Here is a 25,275-nt window from a genome sequence, read left to right on the forward strand (position 1 = left end):
TGGTTCGCCATCACTAATTTGCCACATCACTTCACAAAATCATCCAAAACTTCTATTTTGATCCTACGACCGGTGAGATAAATGTCTGCGCATGCACAAATCGTTCAAAATTTCAATGGCCTAAACGTGTGGCTCTACTCCTACTATTCCTATTTGCACTCTCCAATACATTTTCTTGATGAAATCCCATTATCTTTAACCCAAAAAGTTAATCTTTTGTAACAAATTTAGTGGGTTTTAAACGGTTTATATGCTTGACAGTTTGAAGTTTCGTTTTCTTGAATGTCAATATGTTGGATGCAGTGGCGTGTTGCTACAACCCCAAAGTAAGCTTCTGGTATACATTATGCATAATGACTGGCAAGTGAAAATTTGGGGAAAAGGGCAGAGCAATCACTTGTGATTATCTTGGATTCTAGTTTAATCGGTAGCTGAATCTTGATATGTTTTCGTGCTCTGTCTTCATATATTCATTTTTATTTTAGGTACTAAGGTTAATTTGAAGCATTAAATTGAGGTTTGAGGTCTGAGGATGTCATTCTTGCATAAGTTACTTGTAGATACCAGTGTTTCACTTTAGGCACTAGCTTAATTTAAAGGAATATACTGAGGTGCTACCCGGGCTATGGAATATTTGTGAAATACCATCCATAGTGCCGATGATTGGGCAGGTTTATTGTACTGTCTTCTGCGAAAAATATGGATTTTGATGGTTTTCTGTTAATGATAGTAGAATTTTCAGGTTGGTGGATCTTGCGGGGAATTTATCAAAATTATGTGGTTTGAGCAATATCAAGAAACTCATAATGTGGTTTGAGCTATCAAGAAACTTATGAGTTAATGTTTACTCTATTTTTAATATCAAGGAAATAAAAAAAAAATCTCAATTTTATGTAACACTACCGGGAAATGCTTTTTCTTGATATTTCCTTAATCATTTGGTGTAAAAGATACCATAAACGACAACTTTTGACAGCTCCGAACTGTTTGACATTTCAATTTATATCGATTTTTTTTCCTATGTATTTCTTATCATTGTTTTTGGATGAAGAAAGACAAGCTCAAACTGCTCTGCATCCTTTGTGTAATGCAGGGAAGTGACATCGTTTTCCAGGCCAGTTCAATTAAAAGTATATCTCTTGTCCCACGTCAACGCTCGCAAAATCTCGATGTCTCGTGTTCTTGTAGTCACTTAGCACACAAGCCATTATTTTCAATTCATCACAGGATAAATTATAACCTTCTGTATAAAAAACACAATGTTTTCAAGATTACTCCTGTATCACTTTTTTCTGTTGGATGCGGAGAAGGATTTTGCTTTCCTATATACAGACACATCAAAAAGGTCAAATTCCGGATACACTCATCACTTGATGTTGCCAATGCTGTTGATGTCATCAATGATTTGGGCCTGGACACTCTGACATTCCTAGCTGTGACTGTATTAGTGGTTCCTGCTTTCAAAAAAATCAAAGCTAGTCCTGTAAGTTGACTTTTCAGCTCGAAATCTTGAAATGGTGATTGAGTATCTTAAGACGTTCATGCGTTTCATAAAATATTTTGGTCAAAGTTGAAATGCATCAATTTCTATAGAAAGATACAAAATTTTCAAGGTTGAAATTGATCTAGAATCTATGAGCGACAAAAAACGCCTGTGACATTTTATGAACATGACATGTCTATAACCCTATTGGCTACACTTGGGTGCGTACTTGTGGATTCATACCTTTTATGGAAGCTATCCCATTCCATAATTTAAAGCACGGTCATGATGCTGAATAATAGTTGCCATTTTTTGGTAGTTAGTAGTTTCATAGAGGAAAATAAATTAACAGGGTGCTAATTGTTGTATTTTGTTTCAGATACTAGGTTTCTTCTTCGCAGGGGTTGTGCTCAATCAACTTGGCCTCATAAGAAATCTCACCGATGTTAAAATTCTATCTGAATGGGGGATTCTCTTCTTGGTAAGTTCAATAATATTTTTCCATTATTTTTCCTTATATTAGCGGCTGGTCTGAAAACTATCCCGGTGGCTCATTAAAATAAGAGAAATCATTTATTGTTCATTATTGGCACTGAAGCTCGGTACGGATGTTTGGATCTGTTTCTATAGTAATCCATCTTGTTGTCACGATGTTGCTTTATCGACGAAAACTAAAAATACCAGTGATGTTTCTACCAGATAAAAAATGGTACATCATTTCTACCTTGTCAGTGTAATTAGTCAATTAATGTTGAACAATTTTGTTGGCAGAGAAGCAGTTTAAGATGCTATTATAGTTGTACTTTAATGTGATGTGATTATTGAATTGAGAATGAATTAGGTTGAGCTGTCTGATTGTCCTTTAATCAAAGAGAAAGTTTTCATTCTTGCAGCTCGTTTAGTAGGCTGCCACAACAATCCACCCATTCTCACTTTTACAATTTGATGATTGTGTGTTAAGAAACTTATGAAATATGTCATGCAACTCTGAGAAGTTAGCTTGGGACCTAATGGGCTCAGACAAAAGTTACTTTGACTAGGTGCAAAATACCTGCACCGAAACTTGTAGCAGTTAGATGGTTAAGCTTGAACATTTGTTTCGAGCACAAGGAGGCAACAACAGAGGTTTCAAAGCTGAGAGACACATACAGCTTTTGTTACTTCTAGCTAACAGTGTACAGTTTGTTTGATAAATTTTGGAATTGTATATATAGACTGTTGGTAACATGATTGGAATGTGACAACTGGTTGATTACATTGGAAGGTCACAAATTTTGTTGTATTTGTTTATGAGTATTGAGTTGTGGAGTATTACTAGTAGTCTTATGACTGGTATATGAATTTTTCGTAAAGGTATCATAAAGTTTCATTGTTTTGTTATATTTTGAAGTCAGTTTTCTAAGCTGTTTAGGCTTTTTACTTTGCATTATCAAGTTTGTTATTCCTAGTGAAAAATGTTATCTGATGTTGTCAACTAACAGATGCTTCTTGCAGTTATTTGAGATGGGCTTGGAGCTCTCACTTGATCGCTTGAGAGCTCTTGCGAAGTTTGCGTTTGGCCTGGGGCTAACCCAGGTATGTTTTCACAGCTATTCTAGCTAATCGAGTAATCTAAAGTTAAAAGCAATAACTTGTGTCTTATACTATCATGTGAACTGTTTACTAATAAAAGTGTTGGATAGTGGACAAGAATAAAGTTTTAATATGCTAGATAAATCCATAACTGGCCTCTGTGATGTACAGGGTGTGGAAATATGGTTCTAAACATGCAAATAATTCAAATAATGGACTAGGCTGTAGTTCTTTATTCATTTAAGTAGTGTAACACTTGTTCATGCAAATATATCAGTGTATGTTTGGACTTTCTAGGGAACATCTGAACATGAAAAGGTTATGGACTTCTTGAACTTAAAAGTTCCGAGGCTTAATGTGAATCTTGTGAAAGAGGCTAGACTCCAACCTGCGTATCTGTTTTCCACCTGAATGTTTTAGCTGTGCATCAACTACTGCCCATTTAGGTGCAGGCATTTGATTACTTTCTTTTCAAATATATTAACATATTCATCGTGTCACTGACCTTTCACTTATTAAAGTCTTCCCTGGGGCATATCTGCTTGCACTGTATCATCAATCAGGAACATGTATGCTGCCCAAAGCCCTTTCTCAATCCACAGTTCTACCCACATTTCTGCCCCAGCATATTTTGCCATCATGATGCCCATCGTGTTTTCTTATGTTCTTCTCTTGCAATGGTTGTTATTTTCTTATCCTTGCTGAAGAGCGATAATTCATTTACTGGCCTGGGGTCTGGCTACAATTTGTTTTTGTATCCCCAGTTATGATTCTTCACGCGGATGTGGCTACCATGAAGAGTATACTCACAGACTCACTTAGCTACCAAATGTTCATCCCCAAAGCTCACTTTCTTCTGTGCGACAATGCTTTTCTTTTGACTAATGAAACCTCAATACCATATTTGGGAAATTTTTTTCACATGATCACATCTCACACATCCTAATCCTTTCAGCTGTAATATTGGACAAATGCTAGTAAATTTTTGTATAACTCAGTTTTTTAAATGTTTTTTTTTCTCTATTGAAGGTTTTACTATCAACTCTCGCTTTCACGGCTTTTGAGCTTCCCCCTAATGATGCTGTCGGAACAAGAATTTTGGAGTTTCTGTTTCACTCGAGACCTGACTTGGTAAGAAATTTATCAATCATACTAGCTTATATGAATATCTAATTGGCATTTGGCTCGATGACGTGTAGGAAAAGACGAGAGAAAAATAGAGAGACAAAAACTGAATATTTCCTTCAAGGACAGTGGTACGGATAAATGGGAAAATTAGAGGGCAATTCTAGGACTAATTTTAGGAGCTGTGAGCAATTCTAGAAATATTTTAGGACCATAAAATTAGAATAAATTAGAAAGTTTCTAATATTCCTGATTTATGCCTGTTTCCTAATCTATTAAAAAAAACGATAAAATGGCTAACAATCCTTTAATTGTCTCATGTAACAAATATTTCTTCTTTAGCATCCTCTAGACCTGCCATGTGCAAGGAAGCAGTTCTTTTATATATTTTTGCTTTTGATTCACAGTTTATGGTTTCATTCTTCATAATAGTTTTCAATATGATATATACTACCTAGAAGCCACCATCTATGTTTATGCTGTTCCTATTTTAATATTCCCAGGTGAATTCCTAACTACAGGTGCAACCTGTTACAGTTGTCGTGCAGATTGTGATTACTGATCTGTCAACAGTCGATTATTGTAACCTCATGCGTTGATGTCTTTTCTATGTATTAGACATACAATGGGAGTTGAGCACTGAGATTGCCCGACGTCTTGATTTATTATTATGTCATGTTTTTACTGGTACATTTGTTATTATTTTTTAAGTCACTGGTATTGTCTTCTGTTGGACCTGTAAGAGAGTTGTAAAAAATTGTAGGTCAATATTCGAAGTGTTGATGAAGCTGTGGTAATTGGTGCTGCACTTTCGTTGTCGTCTTCAGCCTTTGTTCTTCAGGTATTTCAGCTTAAATGATTAGAGGAAGGGATCATCTTGTATTCAGCCACTTATACAAGTGCACATTACTCTCTAAAAAAGATGCCAGATTTTTCTCTAATATTTCATGTCCTTTTTAATCTCCATTTTGTACCATCCAATCTAAGCTTTTTAACTTATAAGGTGGTAGGTGCGTGCATGGAACTTTTATTTGAGTATCTTTAGAACGTTTATCATATAAAAAATTATATGACATGCAAACTAATTCAGCATGCAATAATTTGATTCCTGTATAAAAAAGAAATGTTACGAATAGTATGATTATCAAGTCTCGAGGTATCAGTTAGAAATCATTAGTTCATAAAAAATCTGATGATTATAAACGGTTGTATTGGATGTTTAAAATTCTAGATATTCTTTTATAAAGAACAAATTACCTAAGGTATGATTAAAAATACACTAGTACTGGATTAAAATATTAAACCATTAGCACTCATATGTTTGTCAACAATTCCTTGGCTAAAACAATTATTTGTACGCATCACCGTTTTGTCTATCATGTAAACGCAGATACTTTTAATTTTTTATTTTTGATAGTGTGATCTTTAGTACACAATAATCACTAATCAGCTATTTTTAATGCCATTTTGAAACATTTTTCCGGGTTCTAAAGCCTAACACCAAGATGTAATACAATATGTAGAATTATGAAGAAGAAAATAATTTCTTGTATGTTATTACTGATCATAATACATCTTTAAATATACAATGGTGGAAAGTCAAATCCCAATAATTAAGGGATTATAAAAAATAAGAATATTATCCTACCAAAAATATGATATCTATCAAATCAAATCAAATATTACACAATATATATATTATACTAATCTACACTCCCCCTCAAGCTTGTCCATAGATGTTTACAAGACCAAGCTTGCCTACAAGAAACTCATGAGTTTGTTCTGAAAGCCCTTTTGTGAGGATGTCGGCGAGTTGAAGAGTGGTAGGAACATATACTATGCTGATAACTTTACTGTCTAGCTTCTCCTTGATAAAGTGTCGATCCACTTCAACATGTTTAGTTCGATCATGATGCACATGATTGTGGGCGATACTAATGGTGGACTTATTATCACAATAGAGTTGCATTGGGTCTTCACACTTGATTTTTAATTCCTGCATTGCAATCTTTATCCAAATAAGTTCACACACTCCCTGTGCCATAGCCCTGTATTATGCTTCAGCACTGCTTTTTGCCACCACAGATTGTTTTTTACTGCGCCATGTTACCAGATTTCCCCGAACCATAGTACAATAACCGGATGTTGACTTTCAATCAGTAATATAACCTGCCCAATCTGCATCAGTGAATCCTCCCACTCGTCGATCATCATTCTTTGCATATAAAAGACCTCTCCTGGGATTTCGTTTCAAGTACCTCAAAATTCTATATACTACATTCAAATGACCTTGACAAGAGCGTGCGTGCATTGACTTACAAGACTTACGGCGAAGGCAATGCCTGGACGAGTATGGGAGAGATAGATGAGTTTCCCAACAAGACACTGATATCTTCGAGTATCCACTGGTGCACCTTCTAACATTTTTTCTTTCTTCTTCCCTTGTTCAACTGGTGACCGACTCGGTTTGCACCCCAACATCCCTGTTTCTTCCAGCAGATCTAGAGTGTACTTTCTTTGGGAAACAGAGATACCTTTCTTGATTATAGCAATTTCCATCCCGAGAAAGTACTTGAGTGTTAAAAGATCTTTAACCTCAAACTCTTTTTCCATCAGGAGTTTAACATTCTCCATTTCTTGATATCATCTCCTGTAACAATTATGTCATCAACATAAACTACGAGGACAGTTATTTGATTTACCTCAAAATGTTTAACAAAGAGTGTGTGGTCTGCCTGCCCCTGTACATATCCAAACTTCTTTATAGCCTTGGAGAATCTGTCAAACCAAGCACGTGGAGATTGCTTTAGCCCATACAGAGATTTGTTGAGTTTACATACAGTTTTGCTTCCCACAGTTTCTTCAAAGCCCGGGGGTTGACTCATGTAAACTTCTTCCTCGAGTTCACCATTGAGAAAGGAATTCTTTATATCAAGTTGGTATAGAGGCCAATCAAGATTAGCTGCTAATGATAGAATAATACGAACTGTATTGAGCTTAGCTACTGAAGCAAATGTCTCGGTGTAATCAATCCCATATGTCTGAGTAAATCCTCTGGCCACCAACCGTGCTTTGTACCTTTCGATTGATCCATCTGCTTTGTATTTAATGGTGAATACCCACTTACACCCAACTGGATTCTTTTCTCGTGGAAGTTCCAACAACTTCCATGTATTATTTTCTTTTAAGGCTCTTATTTCCTCAAGAACAGTTGTGCGCCATTCAGGTGCAGCAAGGGCCTCATGAACAGTCTTGGGAATCATGACACTTGACAGCTTTGTGTCAGATTCTGTAGATAATATATGATTTGAATTAATTCTGTATTATGGTAGATAAATCCTGCAGATTATGTTATTTGTATGGTGAATATTCTATCCCAGATTTGTAGGGATTTCATTACTAGATTTAGAAGATTAGGCTCTTATTTATATGTTACAATGTAATCAGTTGGAAAAAATAAGAAATATATTATTTTCTACGCTTTGTTTTGGTATCAGAGCCACTTTTCATCCATCTCCAGTAAAATGTCCGATAGTACCGTAACTAGTCCTAAATCTGATGCTGCCACCGTCGAACATATTGCGGCAACAGGGGAGTTACAAAATCTTCATTCTGCTCATAGATTGAATGGAAAAAATTACTTGAAATGGTCCCAACTTGTCAAGACCTTTCTAAAAGGTCGAGGACGGCTGGATCATTTAACAGGTACTGGACCTTCGGAGAAGGATCCCAAATATGCATCTTGGGATGAACAAGATTCCATGGTAATGTCTTGGCTATGGAATTCGATGCTGCCTGAGATTAGTGATACATGCATGTTCCTTGGATCAGCCAAAGAAATTTGGGAGGCCATGCGACAGACTTACTCCAGGGCTAATGATGCAGCCCAGATTTATGAAGTTAAGTCAAAGATCGCAACAACAAAGCAAGGAAATCAGACCACAACAGAGTACGCTAATCTCTTACAAGGACTATGGCAAGAGCTGGATCAATACCAGTGCATTAAGATGACTTGTGCATCAGATGCTACAGTCTTAAAGCAGTTTATTGAAAGGGAACGAACCTATGAATTTTTGGTTGGCCTCAACATGGAGTTCGATGCAGTCAGAGTGCAAATTTTAGGGAAGGCCGATCTGCCTTCCTTAAATGAAACAATCTCGACCATTCGGGCAGAAGAGGGCCGCAGACGGGTGATGCTCGAGACCCGCGGAGAGGAAGGATCTGCACTTGTTGCTAAAACGGTTGGGATAAAGGAATACAAGTTCAACAATCAACACAAAAAATCAAGATTCAACAGTCGTGAATCTCTATATTGCACTTACTGCAAAAAGAATAGTCACACCAAAGATCAGTGTTGGAAGCTACATGGTAGGCCTGATCGAAACATTGATGAAGGAGGAAAGGTACATATGATAAGTGCACCATTAAACAATGAAGGAAGCACACAAAACCTTGCTGCAAGATTAAGTGAGCAGGAGATTAAGGCGTTGAAAAATTTCTTAGGGTCACTTGAGAAACCCTCCTCGTCAGGTACTAGCTCCTTGGCTTTTTCAGGTATCGGTCCTACTTCTTGCTTTGTTAATATCTCTGAAAAGATTTCTCCAAAGTTATGGATAATCGATTCCGGAGCCACTGATCACATGACCTATAATTCCAAATCCTTCTCTACCTATACACCATGCTCTAGCCATAAGAAAATCACCTTAGCTGATGGATCTTTCACTACCATTGCTGGTCAAGGTGATATTTATATAAGCCCATCCCTTGTTCTTAAAAATGTCCTCCATGTTCCAAAGTTGTTTGCAAACTTAATCTCCATTAAGAAACTAACCATGGATTCCAATTGTTGTGTAACCTTCTTCTCTTCCCACTGTGAGTTTCAGGAACTGAAAATGAAGAGGATGATTGGACGTGCTAATGAGAGGAATGGTCTTTTCTATCTAGAAAGTCAAAGTGGAGGAACTAGGGTGGAGAGATCCTTATCCGCATCATTCTTTTCTGAGTCTATTTTGTCAACTAAAAATAAAATTTGGCTTTTTCATCATCGTTTAGGTCATCCTTCCTTTAGGGTCCTTAAGCTAATGTTTCCTTTATGGTTTAAAGAAAATAAATTAGAGTCTTTTCATTGTAATGACTGTGAATTTGCAAAACACAAACGTGTTTCATTTCCAGCAAGCAATAAAAGAACTATTATTCCATTCTCTTTAATTCATAGCGATATATGGGGTCCCTCTAGTGTTCCCAATATCTCTGGTGCCAAGTGGTTTGTGTCTTTTATCGATGACTGCACTCACGTGACGTGGATTTATCTTTTGAAAAATAAATCTGAAGTTAGCACTATTTTTCCAAAATTCTATAATATGATTAAGACGCAATTTGATGAGGGAATTAAAAGATTTAGGTCTGACAATGCCAAAGATTACTTTAATATGTCCCTTTCTTCTTTCTTTCAAAAAGAAGACATTTTGCATGAATCCTCTTGTGTCAATACACCACAACAAAATGGCGTGGCTGAACGAAAGAACGGCCACCTCCTAAATATCACAAGAGCATTACTATTCCACAAAAATGTTCCTAAACAATATTGGGGAGAAGCTGTTCTTACCGCTGCACACCTTATTAATAGACTTCCCACTAGTATTCTTGATTTTAAAACCCCAATAGAAATTCTCACAAAAGTTTTTCCTCATTTTACTGCGTCTAATAATCTTGTTCCTAGAATTTTTGGAAGTGTTGTCTTCGTTCATATACATTCCCAAAATAGAGGAAAACTCGACCCTCGAGCTCTTCGATGTATCTTTATCGGGTACTCCTCTACTCAAAAGGGATATAAGTGCTTTCATCCTTCCACTCGAAAAACTTTTGTTTCCGCTGATGTAACCTTTGTGGAAAATGAGTCTTATTTTCCCTCAAAATTTCCAGAAAACAAAACAGATAGAGATGGAGGGGATATAAGTCTTTCACTTGATCTTCCCTTCGACTCTAGCACACTGCCACTACTACACAGCCCACCATCTATACTTCCTGATCAAACTGCCAAATCAGCTCCACATAGTGATATGATCGCGGATAAGGAACAAGAAACCCAAACACAGCCACTCAAAACCTATTCCAGGAAGAAATTTCCAGCCTCTACAGTAGCACCACCACCTCTGAACTTCGCACGAGTTCCTGCAATTTCCAAGCTACCAGCTGAAAAAAACCAAGCCATAGTCGAGAGTGAACCAATTGTTGAACCTGAACTCTTAATAGATTCTAAGACCTTAGATGATGTTGACCAGGACACGAACTTGCCAATCGCATTAAGAAAAGGAATCAGAACCTGTACTAAACATCCCTTACACCAGTTTATGACCTACCAAAACCTGTCCCAAAGCCATAAAGCCTTATTGACCAATCTTCACAACATATCCATTCCGAGAAATCTATCAGAGGCATTAAGAGACAAGAAGTGGGAGGATGCCATGAAAATAGAAATGGAAGCTCTTGACAGAAACAAAACATGGGAACTGGTTAGATTGCCACACAAGGTTAAACCAGTTGGTTGTCGATGGGTATTCACTGTCAAATATAAATCAGATGGGACAGTTGAACGTTATAAGGCGAGGCTAGTTGCGAAAGGATACACCCAAACATATGGACTCAACTATTGGGAAACCTTTGCACCTGTTGCAAAGATGAACACAGTGCGGATCCTTTTGTCATTAGCAGCAAATTTTGGATGGAATCTGTTACAATTTGATGTTAAGAATGCATTTCTTCATGGTGACCTAGCCGAAGAAGTTTATATGGAGATCCCACCGGGTTTTGAATCTAAAAAAGGGATGGTGTGTAGGCTGAAGAAGGCACTTTATGGCCTTAAACAATCACCAAGGGCTTGGTTTGGAAGACTCACTAAAGCCATGACTACCTTGGGATACAGACAAAGCCAAGGGGATCATTCTTTGTTTGTGAAGCACTCGGCTTCAGGGGGAGTGACTATTCTGCTGGTGTATGTTGATGATATGATAGTATCTGGGAATGATATAGAAGGAATACAGGAACTAAAGCAGCGCCTACTCAAAGAGTTTGATATCAAAGAACTTGGGAAGTTAAAATACTTTCTAGGAATTGAAGTGGCTAACTCACGACATGGAATATTCATTTCCCAACAAAAATACGTGCTGGATTTGTTGAAGGACTCAGGAAAGATAGGCTGCAAGCCGGTGGACACCCCTATTGAAGTCAATCATGGCTTATGTGATGCACCAAATGAGTGGTAGATAAAGGCTCTTATCAGAGGCTGGTTGGGAGGTTAATATATTTAACTCACTTTAGACCAGACATTTCGTATGCTGTAAGTGTAGTTAGCAGATATATGCAAAGTCCAAAAGAAAAACACCTCAAGGCAGTCCACAGGATCTTGCAATATCTTAAGGGCAGCCCAGGAAAAGGCATATTATTCAAAAAAGGGGATGCTATGACTCTTGAAGCCTATACAGACGCCGACTATGCAGGCTCCTTGGATGATCGAAGGTCCACTTCCGGCTATTGCACATTCTTGGGAGGAAACCTAGTGACGTGGAGAAGTAAAAAGCAAAATGTGGTTGCAAGATCAAGCGCAGAATCAGAATTTCGAGCTATGGCTTTAGGAATATGTGAATTGCTATGGTTGAAGATCATTCTTGATGATTTGAGAATTAAGTGGAACTCACCCATGAAGTTATATTGTGACAATAAATCAGCCATTAGTATAGCTCACAATCCAGTGGAACATGACCGTACGAAACACGTTGAAGTCGATAGACACTTCATCAAAGAGAAATTGGAAAGTGGATTAATATGTACTCCATTCGTCTCTTCCAAGGATCAGTTGGCAGATATATTCACAAAGGCACTATCTAGTGGATTGTTCACAGATACTGTTAGCAAGCTTGGAATGGGCGATATCCATTCACCAGCTTGAGGGGGAGTGTCAGATTCTGTAGATAATATATGATTTGAATTAATTCTGTATTATGGTAGATAAATCCTGCAGATTATGTTATTTGTATGGTGAATATTCTATCCCAGATTTGTAGGGATCTCATTACTAGATTTAGAAGATTAGGCTCTTATTTATATGTTACATTGTAATCAGTTGGAAAAAATAAGAAATATATTATTTTCTACGCTTTGTTTCTTTGTAGTAAAGGCACGAAATGAGGAAGATAAAAGTGAATATTTGACAAAATCAGATATGGGATGCTGAGTGCAGGATCTCACACCCTTTCTCATGGCTATAGCTACATCGAGGTCAAGAATGATACCTGTCTTTGGATCTGCCATCGGTTCAGATGCTTGGTTGTGCTTTGGATTTCCAATGTCTTTATTTTGAGATTTGTTTCGTCGGGAGTATACCTGTAATTTTGGTTCTGAAGTTTGGTCAACCCGTGGTGAAGTTTGTTCGACCCTTAGTTCTGTTATTGGGATAGTGTCGATGGGAGTGGTGGTTAGAGTTGCATCAGAAATAGAACTAGTTGTAGTGTCTAAATTTAAATTGTCACCAAGAAGGGGTACGGTGTTCCAAAAGGCTTTATCAGATGTCTCCTCCTGAAGCAAAGTTGGAGAAGAATATGGAGTGTCCTTGAAGAAGGTCACATCTCGAGAAACATAAGATTTTTTGGTTTGTGGACAGTAACAGCGGTACCCTTTCTGAGTTGGAGAGTAACCAACAAAAATGGTTTTTACGGCTCGAGGATCAAGTTTGCCACGATTTTCGGCATGAATATGGACAAAGTCTGTACACCCAAATGTTTTTAATGGAAGAGGAGAGTGGGAAACGTGCGGGAATTGAGACGCAAGGAGTGACAGTGGTGTGGCAAAGTTTAATGGTCGACTAGGTAATCGGTTTATGAGAAAAACAGCTGTGAGGACAGCATCCGCCCAAAGGTATGTAGGAGTATGCATAGCAAACATGAGAGCACGGGCGACTTCTAACAAATGACGATTTTTCCATTTAGAAATTCCATTTTGTTGTGGTGTATCAACACAAGAGCTTTGGTGTATAATCCCATGTTCCAACATATAATTGCCAAGAATGCTATTGAAGTATTCCTTGCCATTATTAGTACGAAACATGCGAATTTGGGTGTGAAACTAAGTTTGTACCATCTTATGGAATTCTTTGAAAATATGGGCAGTGTCTGATTTGTTTTGAAGGAGATAAACCCATGTAACTCGTGTGTGATCATCTATGAAAGTTATAAACCAACGTTTGCCATGAGGTGTACTGATTTTTGAGGGGCCCCATAAGTCGCTGTGGATGAGGGAAAAAGGACTAGATGGAGTGTATGGCTTGGGAGAGTAAGTGACCCGTGTATGTTTTGCTAATTGACACACTTCACAAGACAATGAATCAAGATATTTATTAATAAAAAGAGTTGGAAACAAGCGTTTCAAATAAGCAAAACTAGGGTGACCAAGTCTGAAATGCAACAACATAATGTTCTTAAGGCTAGAATCTGAATCAGAAACAACTGTAGACACTAGAGACTGACTGCAATTCGACGAAACATTCTCAAAGTAGTAAAGACCATTGTGAGTCCTAGCACTGCCAATCGTCTTCCCCAAGGTAGGTCTTGAAATTGACACGAAAGAGAGAAAAACTTAGCAATGTAGTTGCTGTCAAGGGTCAGTTTGCTAATTGAGATCAAGTTGCATGTCAATGCAGGTACGTGAAGAACAGATTTTAGCAGAATATTATTAGATAATCGAACATCACCCATTCCAGCAACACACGACAAGGAACCATCTGCAATTTTCACTGTTGTACGGCTATAACATGGAGTATAAGTGCAAAACAAACGAGAGTCTCCTGTCATATGGTCGGACGCTCCGGAGTCCACAATCCAACAACTTTTAACGCTACAATGAAAACTCGAGTGAGTATTACCAGATTGGGTTAGAGAGCACGACCCAACAGTAGGGCTAGGGGACGGATTAAGGGCAGTTTGGCGGAGAAGACGACAATATTCCTCAATCTGCTCAATTTGTACCTTAGTGAATGGTGTTGCATTTCCAGAAGTGGGCAGCTGCTCTTGGGTGGATTGAATTTGAAGTGCACGACTGTCATTCCTCTTTTTAGGCTGCCAATTCGGTGGTTTTCCATATATTTCCCAGCACTTATCCTTGGTGTGACCAGGACGATTACAGTGATCACACCAGGGACGTTACCCATGACGTTAATTCTGGTTTGAATATTTGTTGGAGACAAGAGCAGAGACTTCAGAAACTGCTGGAGAAAGGTTATGATCATCAGGTAGCATAACTTTGCGATGCATTTCCTCACGCCTTACTTCTGCAAACGCATCTTCAGGTGAGGGAAAGGGATCGCGCGCCACCACATGTCCTCAAACATCATCCAGATTGCTGTTAAGGCCTGCCAGGCTCTGATACACCATGTAGAATTATGAAGAAGAAAATAATTTCTCGTATATTATTTCTGATCATAATACATCTTTAAAATACAATGGTGGAAAGTCAAATCCCAATAATTAAGGGATTATAAAAAATCAGAATATTATCCTACCAAAAATATGCTATCTATCAAGTCAAAACAAATATTACACAATATATATATATTATACTAATCTACACAATCATTTCCTTGAAGTAGTTAGCTTTCTTCTCAAAGAGTCATTGAGCATGCTAATAGTTTTGCACCGTGTGCTAAACCTGATTTTAACTCTCCTCATTTTGAAGACTTTCCATTCATATTTATTTACTTATAATGACAGTGTGTTGGGGACTTTGGACTGTAATACGCTCAAGTTTAATTTTTATGCATTTTAACTCTCCTCATTTTGAATTCGATTGTGTTTCTTTACCAATAATGATGGTGGTGTGTTGGGGACTGTGGACTGTAATATGCTCAAGTTTAATCTGTACATATTTTAGGGGATATGGCTGTATCAGATTGCTTTTCTTCAATATAATTTTTGTCAGTGATTCTGTCTCAGCATCTGTAATATTAGGAAATGAAGATTGTATTCTGATTTTGATACGACAGGAGTACACTTAATTGGTTCATTGGTTGAGTCTTTTAGGATGGTTTAGTACCATCATATATGCCTCTTGGGTCTTAATGACGTTATTCTTACATGTAATATATAGCTTCTCGCAGAGAAGGGGGAACTTCCAACTAAATTTGGCTCAGCGACACTGGGCATACTTTTATTGCAGGTTCTCTATTTCATTTTCTTTATCCCTCTTTTCGTGTATTTTCTAAATATTTCTTATCATGCTCTTGCTTTCCCCTTTTTCCCCTGACCTGGCTGGGTTGGTCTTATACAATTTTTCATAACTTGTGAAGTCTGTCTCCCTTTTTTTGGTAATGCTACGCATGTTTGTAGGACATTGCAGTTGTCCCACTTCTCGTTGTATTACCGGTGTTGGAAAGCCAGGTAGTTTAAACACTTATTCTTTCAAGCATCCTGACGCTGCTACTCAACTTCTACTAGCACTTCAATCAATATGTATAATCTGCAGAATTTCGCGCAAGAAAGTATTTGGCCAATGCTAGCTGAAGCAAGTTTAAAAGCTTTAGGTGGACTCGGTCTGCTTTCTCTAGGAGGAAAGTATTTTCTGAGGCGGGTTTTTGAGGTCTGCATTTGTGTGTTTTGGGGAGAATAAAGTTTCAGATGCGTTTTTGCATATGCTGTGGTTGTTGAATCATGGTAGTTGATTGCAGGTTGTTGCGGAAACAAGAAGTTCAGAAGCTTTTATCGCTCTCTGCTTGCTGACTGTTTCTGGGACATCACTTATAACACAGAAGTTGGGCTTCAGTGACACGGTTTGATTTCGAACCTTTTGTAAACTGATGGATAAGATGATATAACATGGTTGTCAAGTTGAATATTTCAAATTTTGTTTCGGGTATATATGTTAACATTTTGATGGATTCTGAGACGAGGTAGATGTGAATACATTATTTTATTTTGCACCATATTTTTATAAACACTTCTGAACCTTAGTATAGATAGATGTGATTATGATCTTTTGGTCGAGATGTTTGTGTAATTTGGCCCCTAAGCATGAAAAATAGATATAATGTTCATATATTTCATTTGCAGCTAGGAGCTTTTCTTGCTGGGGCCCTTCTAGCAGAAACAAACTTCCGTACACAGATCGAAGCTGACATTAGGCCATTTAGAGGATTGCTTCTTGGGTTATTTTTTGTGACGACTGGGACTTCTATCGACACACAGGTATTTATTTGTCTTGTCAGTTGTCACTAGCTTAACTTTATCATCTCTTACCTGAATTCATCTGTTATGTTCTTGAGCAAAGGATCGTGTAATGGGTTGATTGACAGGGAAATCGGAAGATTCCAGATTCCCCACTCCTTATTTGATTTTCTACCCTTGCAACCAATTGTATAAAATGTGATGAGGCGCGATTTGAGAGAACCTCACAATCTCTTAACACTTTTGTTTGGAAAATATTTGTTAACTTTTAATCAACGCAAGATGAACATAAATACAAAAGAGTCCTAGACCACCAAACCCTAAAGAAGATGTACTTCATATCTGAAAAACAAAACCAATCCTAGATACCAAGTCCTATCACAATTCAAAATAAACTGACAAGTGAAAATCCTAATCCTTGAGCTTGAAACGGCCATCATGGGTGTTGCCTCTGGTAAACTTGGATTCCTGGACTTCCTTGCTTTCCTGGCCCGTTGTGGTGCTCATGACATCACCCACCCTTAGAGTACTATGGTTGACCGCAAACACAAAGGACAAGAAACGCTGCGCGAATAATGAAGCATCTTCCCAAGAAGTTTCATCTGGTGATAAACCGTGCTAATGGATCAACAATTCTGTCATGCCTTTGTGAACACGCTGGTCGAGGATCACCTAAGGAGTATGAAGGGTCTCGCCTGGATGGAGAGAAGGAAGCGTGGGCTCACTGGACTCAGTCCCAAGGAAAGGTCTGAGGAACGAAATATGGAAGTCTGGATGCATTCTGGTGAACTCCAGAAGTTCCCACTTTTAAGCGAATGAACCAACACCTTAAAAAGCCCATAGAACCTGGGAGATAACTTCCGATTAGCTTGGTTGGACAAACTCAGATGGTGGTAACGCTGAAGTTTCAATAAAACCAAATCATCTACATCAAAGTGCAACTCCCGGTGGTAGCTGTCATATTGCACTTTTATATGGTTTTGCGCATGCAACGACCTATCCATTACATCCTGCGGCACCTTATCCTGAAAGAGCAACACATGATCCATAGCCGCGAGGCGAACGATGCCTGTGCAATATGATAACAGTTGAGGTGGCTGTCGGCCGTAGACTAGTTAAGATAGACCCACGCACATGAGGCGATCTCAAAAGGTGAAGCCCGCAGAAGAGTGAAAGCTTGTATTGTAGTAATATTCAGCCCAAGCGAGCCACACCACCTACTTCTTGGGGTAATCACATGTAAAGCACAAACACCATAGAGACATTAACTCTATTAACAGCCTCTGTTTGCCAATCCGATTGTGGCTGGTAGGAAGAACTGAAACAAAGCTGGTACCTTGCAAGTGAAACGACTCCTTCCAAAAAGAACTCATAAAAGTAACATCCCTCTCGCTGACTATGGATTTGGGCAGCCCCTGCAGCTTAAAGGCATTGTCAAAGAACATTCTGGCCCCCGAAACAGCCGTGTAAGGGTGTGAAAGGGCAATAATATGTGCATATTTGGAGAATTGATCAACGAAGACGAAGAGCACATTTTTCCATGAGAAGAGAGAAGACCTTCCACAAAATCCATCGAAATATCCATCAAACCTGATGTGGGACGTGTAGGGGGCAAACAAGGCAAGTGACGATGAAGTCCATCACATGCTGCCGCGTACCTGCCCCGTTGAAATCATGAGTCACCCTCTGTAAAGTCTTTTGACACCCCTCCTGGCATGAATTGTGGATAAAAGCGATAATACGAGGTATCAAAGGTGAAAGCTTTTGCAGAAAATTCAGATTTTTATACAGCATAAGTCCCTCTGTACAAGAGACTGAAAATTTATGTGGTTCAGCCATAAAGGTCTATATCCACGACACAATGTCTAGAGGGTTAACTATATTAATCCTCTCTTAATTTTAAATACATTTGTCACTTAATATCAAATCTGATGCCAAAATATGTTCTTTAATAACTACCTTTACCTTCACCTAATGTTCTTCGCTAATGTTATTTTCACCACGCCTTTGTCCTTTAGAAAGTTGGTAACATGTTTTACAATTGTCCTTGTTTTGTGCAGCTTCTTATCCGAGAATGGCCAAATGTATTTTCTCTCTTGGCGGGGTTGATAACTATCAAGACGTTGATTATAACAGCAATAGGTCCACGAGTTGGACTCACTCTCCAAGAGAGTGTAAGGATAGGTTTGCTTCTTTCCCAGGGAGGTGAATTTGGATTTGTTGTTTTCTCTTTAGCAAACAGGTTTGTGACTTTTCTTGCTTGAGTGCAATGTTCTTTATTTGGGTTTCTTATTACAGGCTGACTTTTATACACTTTCGTAGGCTTGGTGTGCTGCCACTAGAACTGAATAAACTTCTCATAATTGTTGTTGTTCTGTCTATGGCACTGACCCCTCTACTCAATGAAGTAGGAAGAAAGGCAGCTGATTTTATTGGTGAAAAGTTTGAAAATGATAGTGTAAGTCTCTGAAAAGCATTGAATTTATTTTAAAATGTACACCACAATAATTAACATGGTTTAATTAGCTATGGAAGTTAATTTGTACCTAAAATATCTATCTTGTGGTGTAAACATCCACACTGGCACAAAATCTTGATGGACAACACTTGGTGGAATGATTAGCTAAAGGACAGGTCACTTCTTGTGTGTTTCAATAGTGCAATTTTAATAGTGCAATTTTAGGCAATCTACAGGGTGTGACATCCTGATATATCATATATGGATGCTAAAACGGCTTTCTTTTTCTCTTGTTACTTCAATTTCTTAGAAAAGCAAATCTATCCGAAATTTTTAAATATAGTTTTGAGCTATTGACTGAAACGTTATGACAATGCAGAAAACCGATGACTCAGTAAATTTTGATGCCAGCGAACCTATTGTTATAGTTGGATTTGGACAAAAAGCTCAGGTACAGCAGCTTATAAACAATGTGTTTAGCTGAACCGCGTTAGTCGACTTTGATAAACAATTTCTCATGTTCAAGGTTCTTGCCAATTTCTTGTCCACTCCATTGGCTTCTGGGATAGATGGTGATGCAGGATGGCCGTATGTTGCTTTTGATCTTGACCCTACTGTTGTGAAGGTAATTATAGCAAAAATCATATGAGAATGATAAACATCATTTTTTGAAGGAAGCAAAAATGTTATGAGGCTTTAGGTGTAGTGCTTGCTTGTCTAGTTGTGTGTAGCTCACTATTAATCGTGCTGGTAATATGGTCCTGTGGTTATAAAATCTTACAGCCCCCATATCTTCGAGAGAAAAAGATGACCTAGTACATGGTCTTAGTGTCACAACCACCAAAATCAACAAGAATGGAGAGTAGAATATTCAAGGCAGAAGCTGAAATGTAATTGCATGTATAGATAATATTTCTCAGATTTGCCTCTCTACAAGGATTAAACCCCCCCCCCCCCCCCCCCTCCCCTCCCCTAGCAAAAGCTAGTACAACCCCTCAAATATAGAATAGTTGATGCCCTATCTCTAGCCGACTCCCTTTTTTATATAACTAGGAAAAAAACACTTGCTATGCACGTGATATCAGGTTTTTTTTTGTCAATTCAATCAAATATAATGTTAATGTTGGAATATTTGCATTTCACAATTAATATGCAATGAAATTTACTTATACTCCAGTTAAATATGAATAGAAAGATATATTAGTTAATATTGAGTTCTCTGCAATACAATACGATGAAAAAATATTTTGTTATAGAGAAAATTATAAACTACATATAATTTATAATTAAATCATTATGTTTTTAATCAAACTTTATTAAATTAATGCAGTATATTTGTAAATAAATGAACACTAAATAATAAATAATAAATTAAACCAAGTGAAATATTTAGAAGTAAAACAATTATGTCTTATATATTTAATCCAGTTAACTTTTCAATACTATTTATACTACGCCAATGCTTTTGTTATATATAATATAATGTATGAGTGAATAAATCATAAAATCAAAAGACAAATGTTCTCTAAAAGTCAGTTTATATGTTCGTAATATGGTGAGGATATATGGAAAATCATTTATACATTAAATTTTTTTTATCCAACTTAAATCCTAATAACAATTTCAATTAATGGATCCCAGTAATTATATACATAACATGGTAAGAAGATATGTGGAAAATTATTTTTATTAACTTTTCCGTCCAATTTAAATACTAATGATAATTTCAAGTTATGAACTTAATGAATTATAACTATAGAGAGATATGAGTAATAATGGATCCCTATAACTTAAAATGATTATTAGTTATAAGTATTACATTTCATACATTAATTTTTAATTGGTGAAAAAATGAAAGACAACGAACCACTTTTTTAAAATGATAAATTTTAGAATGAGGATATAATAAGAATTTAATATGTTAATTAACATAATTAAAGTTAACAGTTACTAATAATTTAGAATTAAATCTCATTTTGTAATAAAACTTTATTAAACAAATGTAGTATATTTGTAAACAAATGAATACTAAAAAAATAAACAGTAAATTAAACCAAGTGAAATATTTATAAGTAGAACATGCAATTATATATTTAACCCTATTAGCTTTTCAATACCACTTTAATCTACGCCGTTGGTTTTATTATACATAATATAACATATGAGTGAATAAATCATAAAATCAAAAAGACTAACTCTCTCTAAAAGTTAATTTATGCGTAACGTGGTGAGGAGATATAAAGAATTAAATCTTTTATACAATTAAACTTTTTATTCTACTTAAATCCTAATAATAATTTCAACCGATGACCAATTAATTATATACGTAACATGACAAGGAGGTTTGAGGAAAATTAAATCATTTTTACGTAATTCTTTTCTATCTAATTTAAATACTAACAATAATTTTAAGTTATAGACTTATAATCATAGAGATGTATGAGTGAAATCATTATTACTTAAAAGTGATTATAAATTATCAGTATTATTCTTGATACATTTATTTTTTTTATTGGTAGAAAAACGAAAGAGAACGAAAAAATTATTTTAAATGATAAATTTAGAATGAAGATTAAAATAATAATTAAACTTATTAATTAGCATGAAATAATACTTAATTTTTTTATATTTATTTATAATTTTACTTGCGTTAATTAATTTATTTTATTTGTACTTAATACTTAAATCTTTAAAATAAATTATAAGTTAAAAAAGAAGCATTAATTAATTAATTTTATTTGTACTTAACTCTTTAAAATAAATTATAAGTAAAAAAAGAAGTAAGATTTGTATCCACTCAAATTAACATGTCATTAGGTACCAAAAATATGGAGAAAAATGTAAAATGTTATAATATAAAAAAAATATTAAAAAGTAAATTTATTAATATAAATAAAGCAATGATAATTATTGATTGAAGAGAACATAACCTTTAGCTCTGAATAATTATTATTGATTTTCTAATCTTTGTTAAGGGTCTTATGTTTGAATTTTAAATTTATTCAGGTAATGTGGATTACGATTTGACATTTGTTTTTCAATAATTATCTTTGTATTTATATTGATGAATTTAATTTCTATTTCTATTATAAATGTATAATAATGGGCGATATATTCTTAAAAACTATGAATGATTTTTATTAATTGCATGGGCATTGAGTAGAAACAATAATGTAAAATTTAGGGGATATTGAATTTGTGATAATCAATATTGAGAAAAAATATTAAAAATAAATTTATTAATATAAATAAGTCATTGATAATTATTGATTGAAGAGAGAATAACCTTTAGCCACTATTAGAAATATAATACATATGAAAATTATTGTGTATAAAATTATTGGTCACTGATTAGTAAACTAATTAGGTCAAATTTTCTGTTATTTTTACTTAAAAAAATTTGTGCCATTAGTAGTCAATGACCCTTCATTTTTTTTCACCCATCACAAAGTAAAATATTTTACAATATAAAAATATTGTGACTAAATATTGTGTGTGAAATTTTATATTATATATTATACATAATCTATCAATAATTAATTTTGAGATGATAATTGAATATAAATGAAAAATTAAATACACCTTCATTACTCATGATGCAATAAATAACTCTTTAAGGTTTGACTAAAATCTTAATCCCTTTTTTGTCCATGTTTTTTATCTCATTTTCTCATAATTGCCCATACATATTTTTTGATCCATACACAATTTGAGGGACAATTAAAAAATTTTGCCCCATCATTCATACTTTTATAGTAGAAATTTTTCATAATTGCCCATACATATTTTTGGATCCATACACAATTTGAGGCAAAGCTATAAATCACAATGAAAAAACTTTGTCCATCATTCATGCTTTTATAGTAGAGTAGATGTTTTTACCTCATTTTTCCATAATTTGACCATACATATTTTTTTGATCCATACACAATTTGAGGGCAAAGTTATAAATTCACAATGAAAAAACTTTGTCCATCATTCATACTTTTATAGTAGAGATAGATGTTTTTACCTCAATTTTCCATAATTTGCCCATATATTTTTTGATCTATACAAAATTTGAGGGCAAAGTTATAAATTCACAATGAAATTTTTTTGCCATCATTCATACTTTAATAGTAGAGATAAATTGATCCATACACAATTGAAGACAAAATTATAAATTCACAATGAAAAAACTTTGCACATCATCCATACTTTTACAATAGAGAGATAGATAATTCCCCTTTTCTCTTCCCCAAGTCACTGTTTCTAGAACTCTCTACATTAGGCTCAATTTATTTAGGCTCATGACAAACTTGATTCTTGACTAATTAGATCCACTAAACTTAGGTTCCCAACACCTAGCAATAATTTTAACGGAATCATATCTTAGTTGTTATTCTTTTCTTGGGAATTGTTTCAAATTAATACTTGAAAAGTTGATTATGTTAGAATTTTGCAGCATGTTCCCCTGAATCTTAAACATATTTGCTCTTTGTTCAAGACATATCTTATCTTATGATCTGATTAAAAGTTTCTTTTTTGTTTTTACCATAACAGGCATCTAGAAAACTTGGTTTTCCAGTCCTTTATGGTGATGGCTCCCGTCCAGCAGTTTTGCAGTCTGCTGGTATCAGTTGCCCCAAAGCTGTGATGGTCACGTATACAGGGAAGAAGAAAACAACCGAGGCTGTTCAGAGGATTCGTCTCGCCTTCCCTGGGGTAAATCAGTCTGTATTTCAAATCATCCATTTTTATTCTTACTAAAAAAAGGCAACAAATGGGAGTAGGTAGTCCAGATCCGAAATATGTTATATATAAACAAAAGTATTTTACGAAGTGGGAGGGAGATGGGATGATCTTTAATAAGTATTTGGAACTACCAAAGCAACAGAATAGCCAATTTACTTGGTCGTGTGTGGAAGTTGAAAAATCATCCATGTTCTTAATTCCCTGTGGCTTGCTTATTAGTATCTATTGATCGTGAAGATAGGCATGTCAACAGAAATTTACTCGAAGGCTTTACCCAAGCTTATAGGTTTCGTTTAGTATGTTTTTATTCTTTTTACATTGGGCATCACAGGTTCCTATATATGCTTGGGCTCGGGACATGATGCACCTTTTAGATTTGAAGAAAGCGGGTGCAACTGATGCAATTCTTGAAAATGCAGAGGTACCCTTATCTCAATTTTTAACAAGGAAGGTTTTAGAATGATGAAGTGTTCAGACTCTGGTTTTATTGATTTTTGCAGTCAAGCTTACAGCTGGGCTCCAAGCTTTTGAAGGGACTCGGTGTTATGTCTGATGATGTTAGCTTTCTGAGCCAGCTTGTGCGAGATTCGATGGAGTTACAAGCTCAAGACGCATTAGAAAGGACTGATGATCCAAAGGTCATGAAGCCAATGCAGGTACTTAATCACTGGAACACACATCACACCTATCTCGCAGATGCTCAAACTTCTAGAAGAAGTGGTTGTAGCATGATATCAGAACTAGTGTGCAAATCCCTTTTATATTCGGTTGAATTGGTTTTTGGATGATTTTTCTGGGTTTTTTTCGCACAACACTTGCTTGACATCGACGCATATGCCGTAAATATTAAGTTTAGACATGCATTCCCTGGTGGTTTTCAACTAAGGAGCATTTTAAGTGGAAAAGTTTACGGATCATCTCTCATAGCTTGAGCTTTAGGGAAACCTGTTTCTAGAAACACTCCCTAGAATTTTTGAATATTTTCCGCTTGAAAATTTGCAAGGATGGCAGCTTCTGATGTACTAATTACTATTGTGCTATTACTTTTGTATACAAGCTTAATGCACTAATTTTTAACGAGACTTGATTGTTTTTGAAAGATGAGAGTGGTGGACTCAATGGGATCACCTCCCTATTCTAATGAAGATGGACCACGGAGGATTAAACGAGCAAATGAAGACATCACATTGGACTCACCCACGACTACAAATCAATCCTACGACAGCGAGCTTGACTTGAATGATGAAGCTGCTAAAGGCGTCTTGTACTGTGAAATTGATGCAGAAAACAATACACAATCTCACGTCGAAGGAGTCTACATGAAGAATCCAGTAGGTGTCACCAGTGAGGATACTTAGTGGTTTCTGAGGCGTGTCTAAACCTGAAATCATCGATGTTCCCGTTCGAGGTGTGTAATCACTAATCAGTAATGAGGAGGAGGCTGGAAAATACCAAATTTTGCTGATTTCAGTAATTTTTGTAACCAAAATACATCGATAATCCAAGAAAGTATTTTGGTTCTGCTCACCTCTGTATATTACAACTTTTCTGATATCAATTCTTTTGTTTTCGTTGATATACTCGTATATGGGAATCATCCACATGTCAAATATTATTTATCCTGTGGCAGTAGGTCATCCCATCGAGGAAAAAAATTCCAATAAAAGTTATATTTCTTTTTCGTAGTGCCAGTGGAG

General features: G+C 36.0%; 1 protein-coding gene across 1 annotated transcript; it reads left to right on the forward strand.

Moving 5' to 3' along the window:
• LOC140863497 (K(+) efflux antiporter 3, chloroplastic) lies at positions 1-25,228 on the forward strand. Its single transcript, XM_073266961.1, has 19 exons — positions 1-326; positions 1,094-1,483; positions 1,863-1,964; positions 2,978-3,058; positions 4,085-4,186; positions 4,944-5,021; positions 15,314-15,382; positions 15,553-15,603; positions 15,689-15,802; positions 15,891-15,992; positions 16,273-16,407; positions 18,447-18,628; positions 18,709-18,844; positions 19,224-19,295; positions 19,371-19,469; positions 23,387-23,548; positions 23,910-23,999; positions 24,079-24,234; positions 24,679-25,228. The coding sequence occupies exons 1-19, from the start codon at positions 291-293 to the stop codon at positions 24,934-24,936; spliced, it is 2,415 nt and encodes an 804-aa protein (XP_073123062.1). The 5' UTR covers positions 1-290; the 3' UTR covers positions 24,937-25,228.
• The last annotated feature ends 47 nt before the right edge of the window (positions 25,229-25,275 follow it).

The sequence above is a fragment of the Henckelia pumila genome, chromosome 4 (assembly GCF_033568475.1).
Source record: "Henckelia pumila isolate YLH828 chromosome 4, ASM3356847v2, whole genome shotgun sequence".
NCBI lineage: Eukaryota > Viridiplantae > Streptophyta > Magnoliopsida > Lamiales > Gesneriaceae > Henckelia > Henckelia pumila.

Coding starts and splice junctions, on each gene's coding strand:
- LOC140863497 (XM_073266961.1), top strand. CDS start 291: ATGTTGGATGCAGTGGCGTGTTGCTACAACCCCAAA. Junction 327..1,093: donor CGTGTTGCTACAACCCCAAA/GTAAGCTTCTGG, acceptor TGTGTAATGCAG/GGAAGTGACATCGTTTTCCA. Junction 24,235..24,678: donor AGGTCATGAAGCCAATGCAG/GTACTTAATCAC, acceptor TGTTTTTGAAAG/ATGAGAGTGGTGGACTCAAT.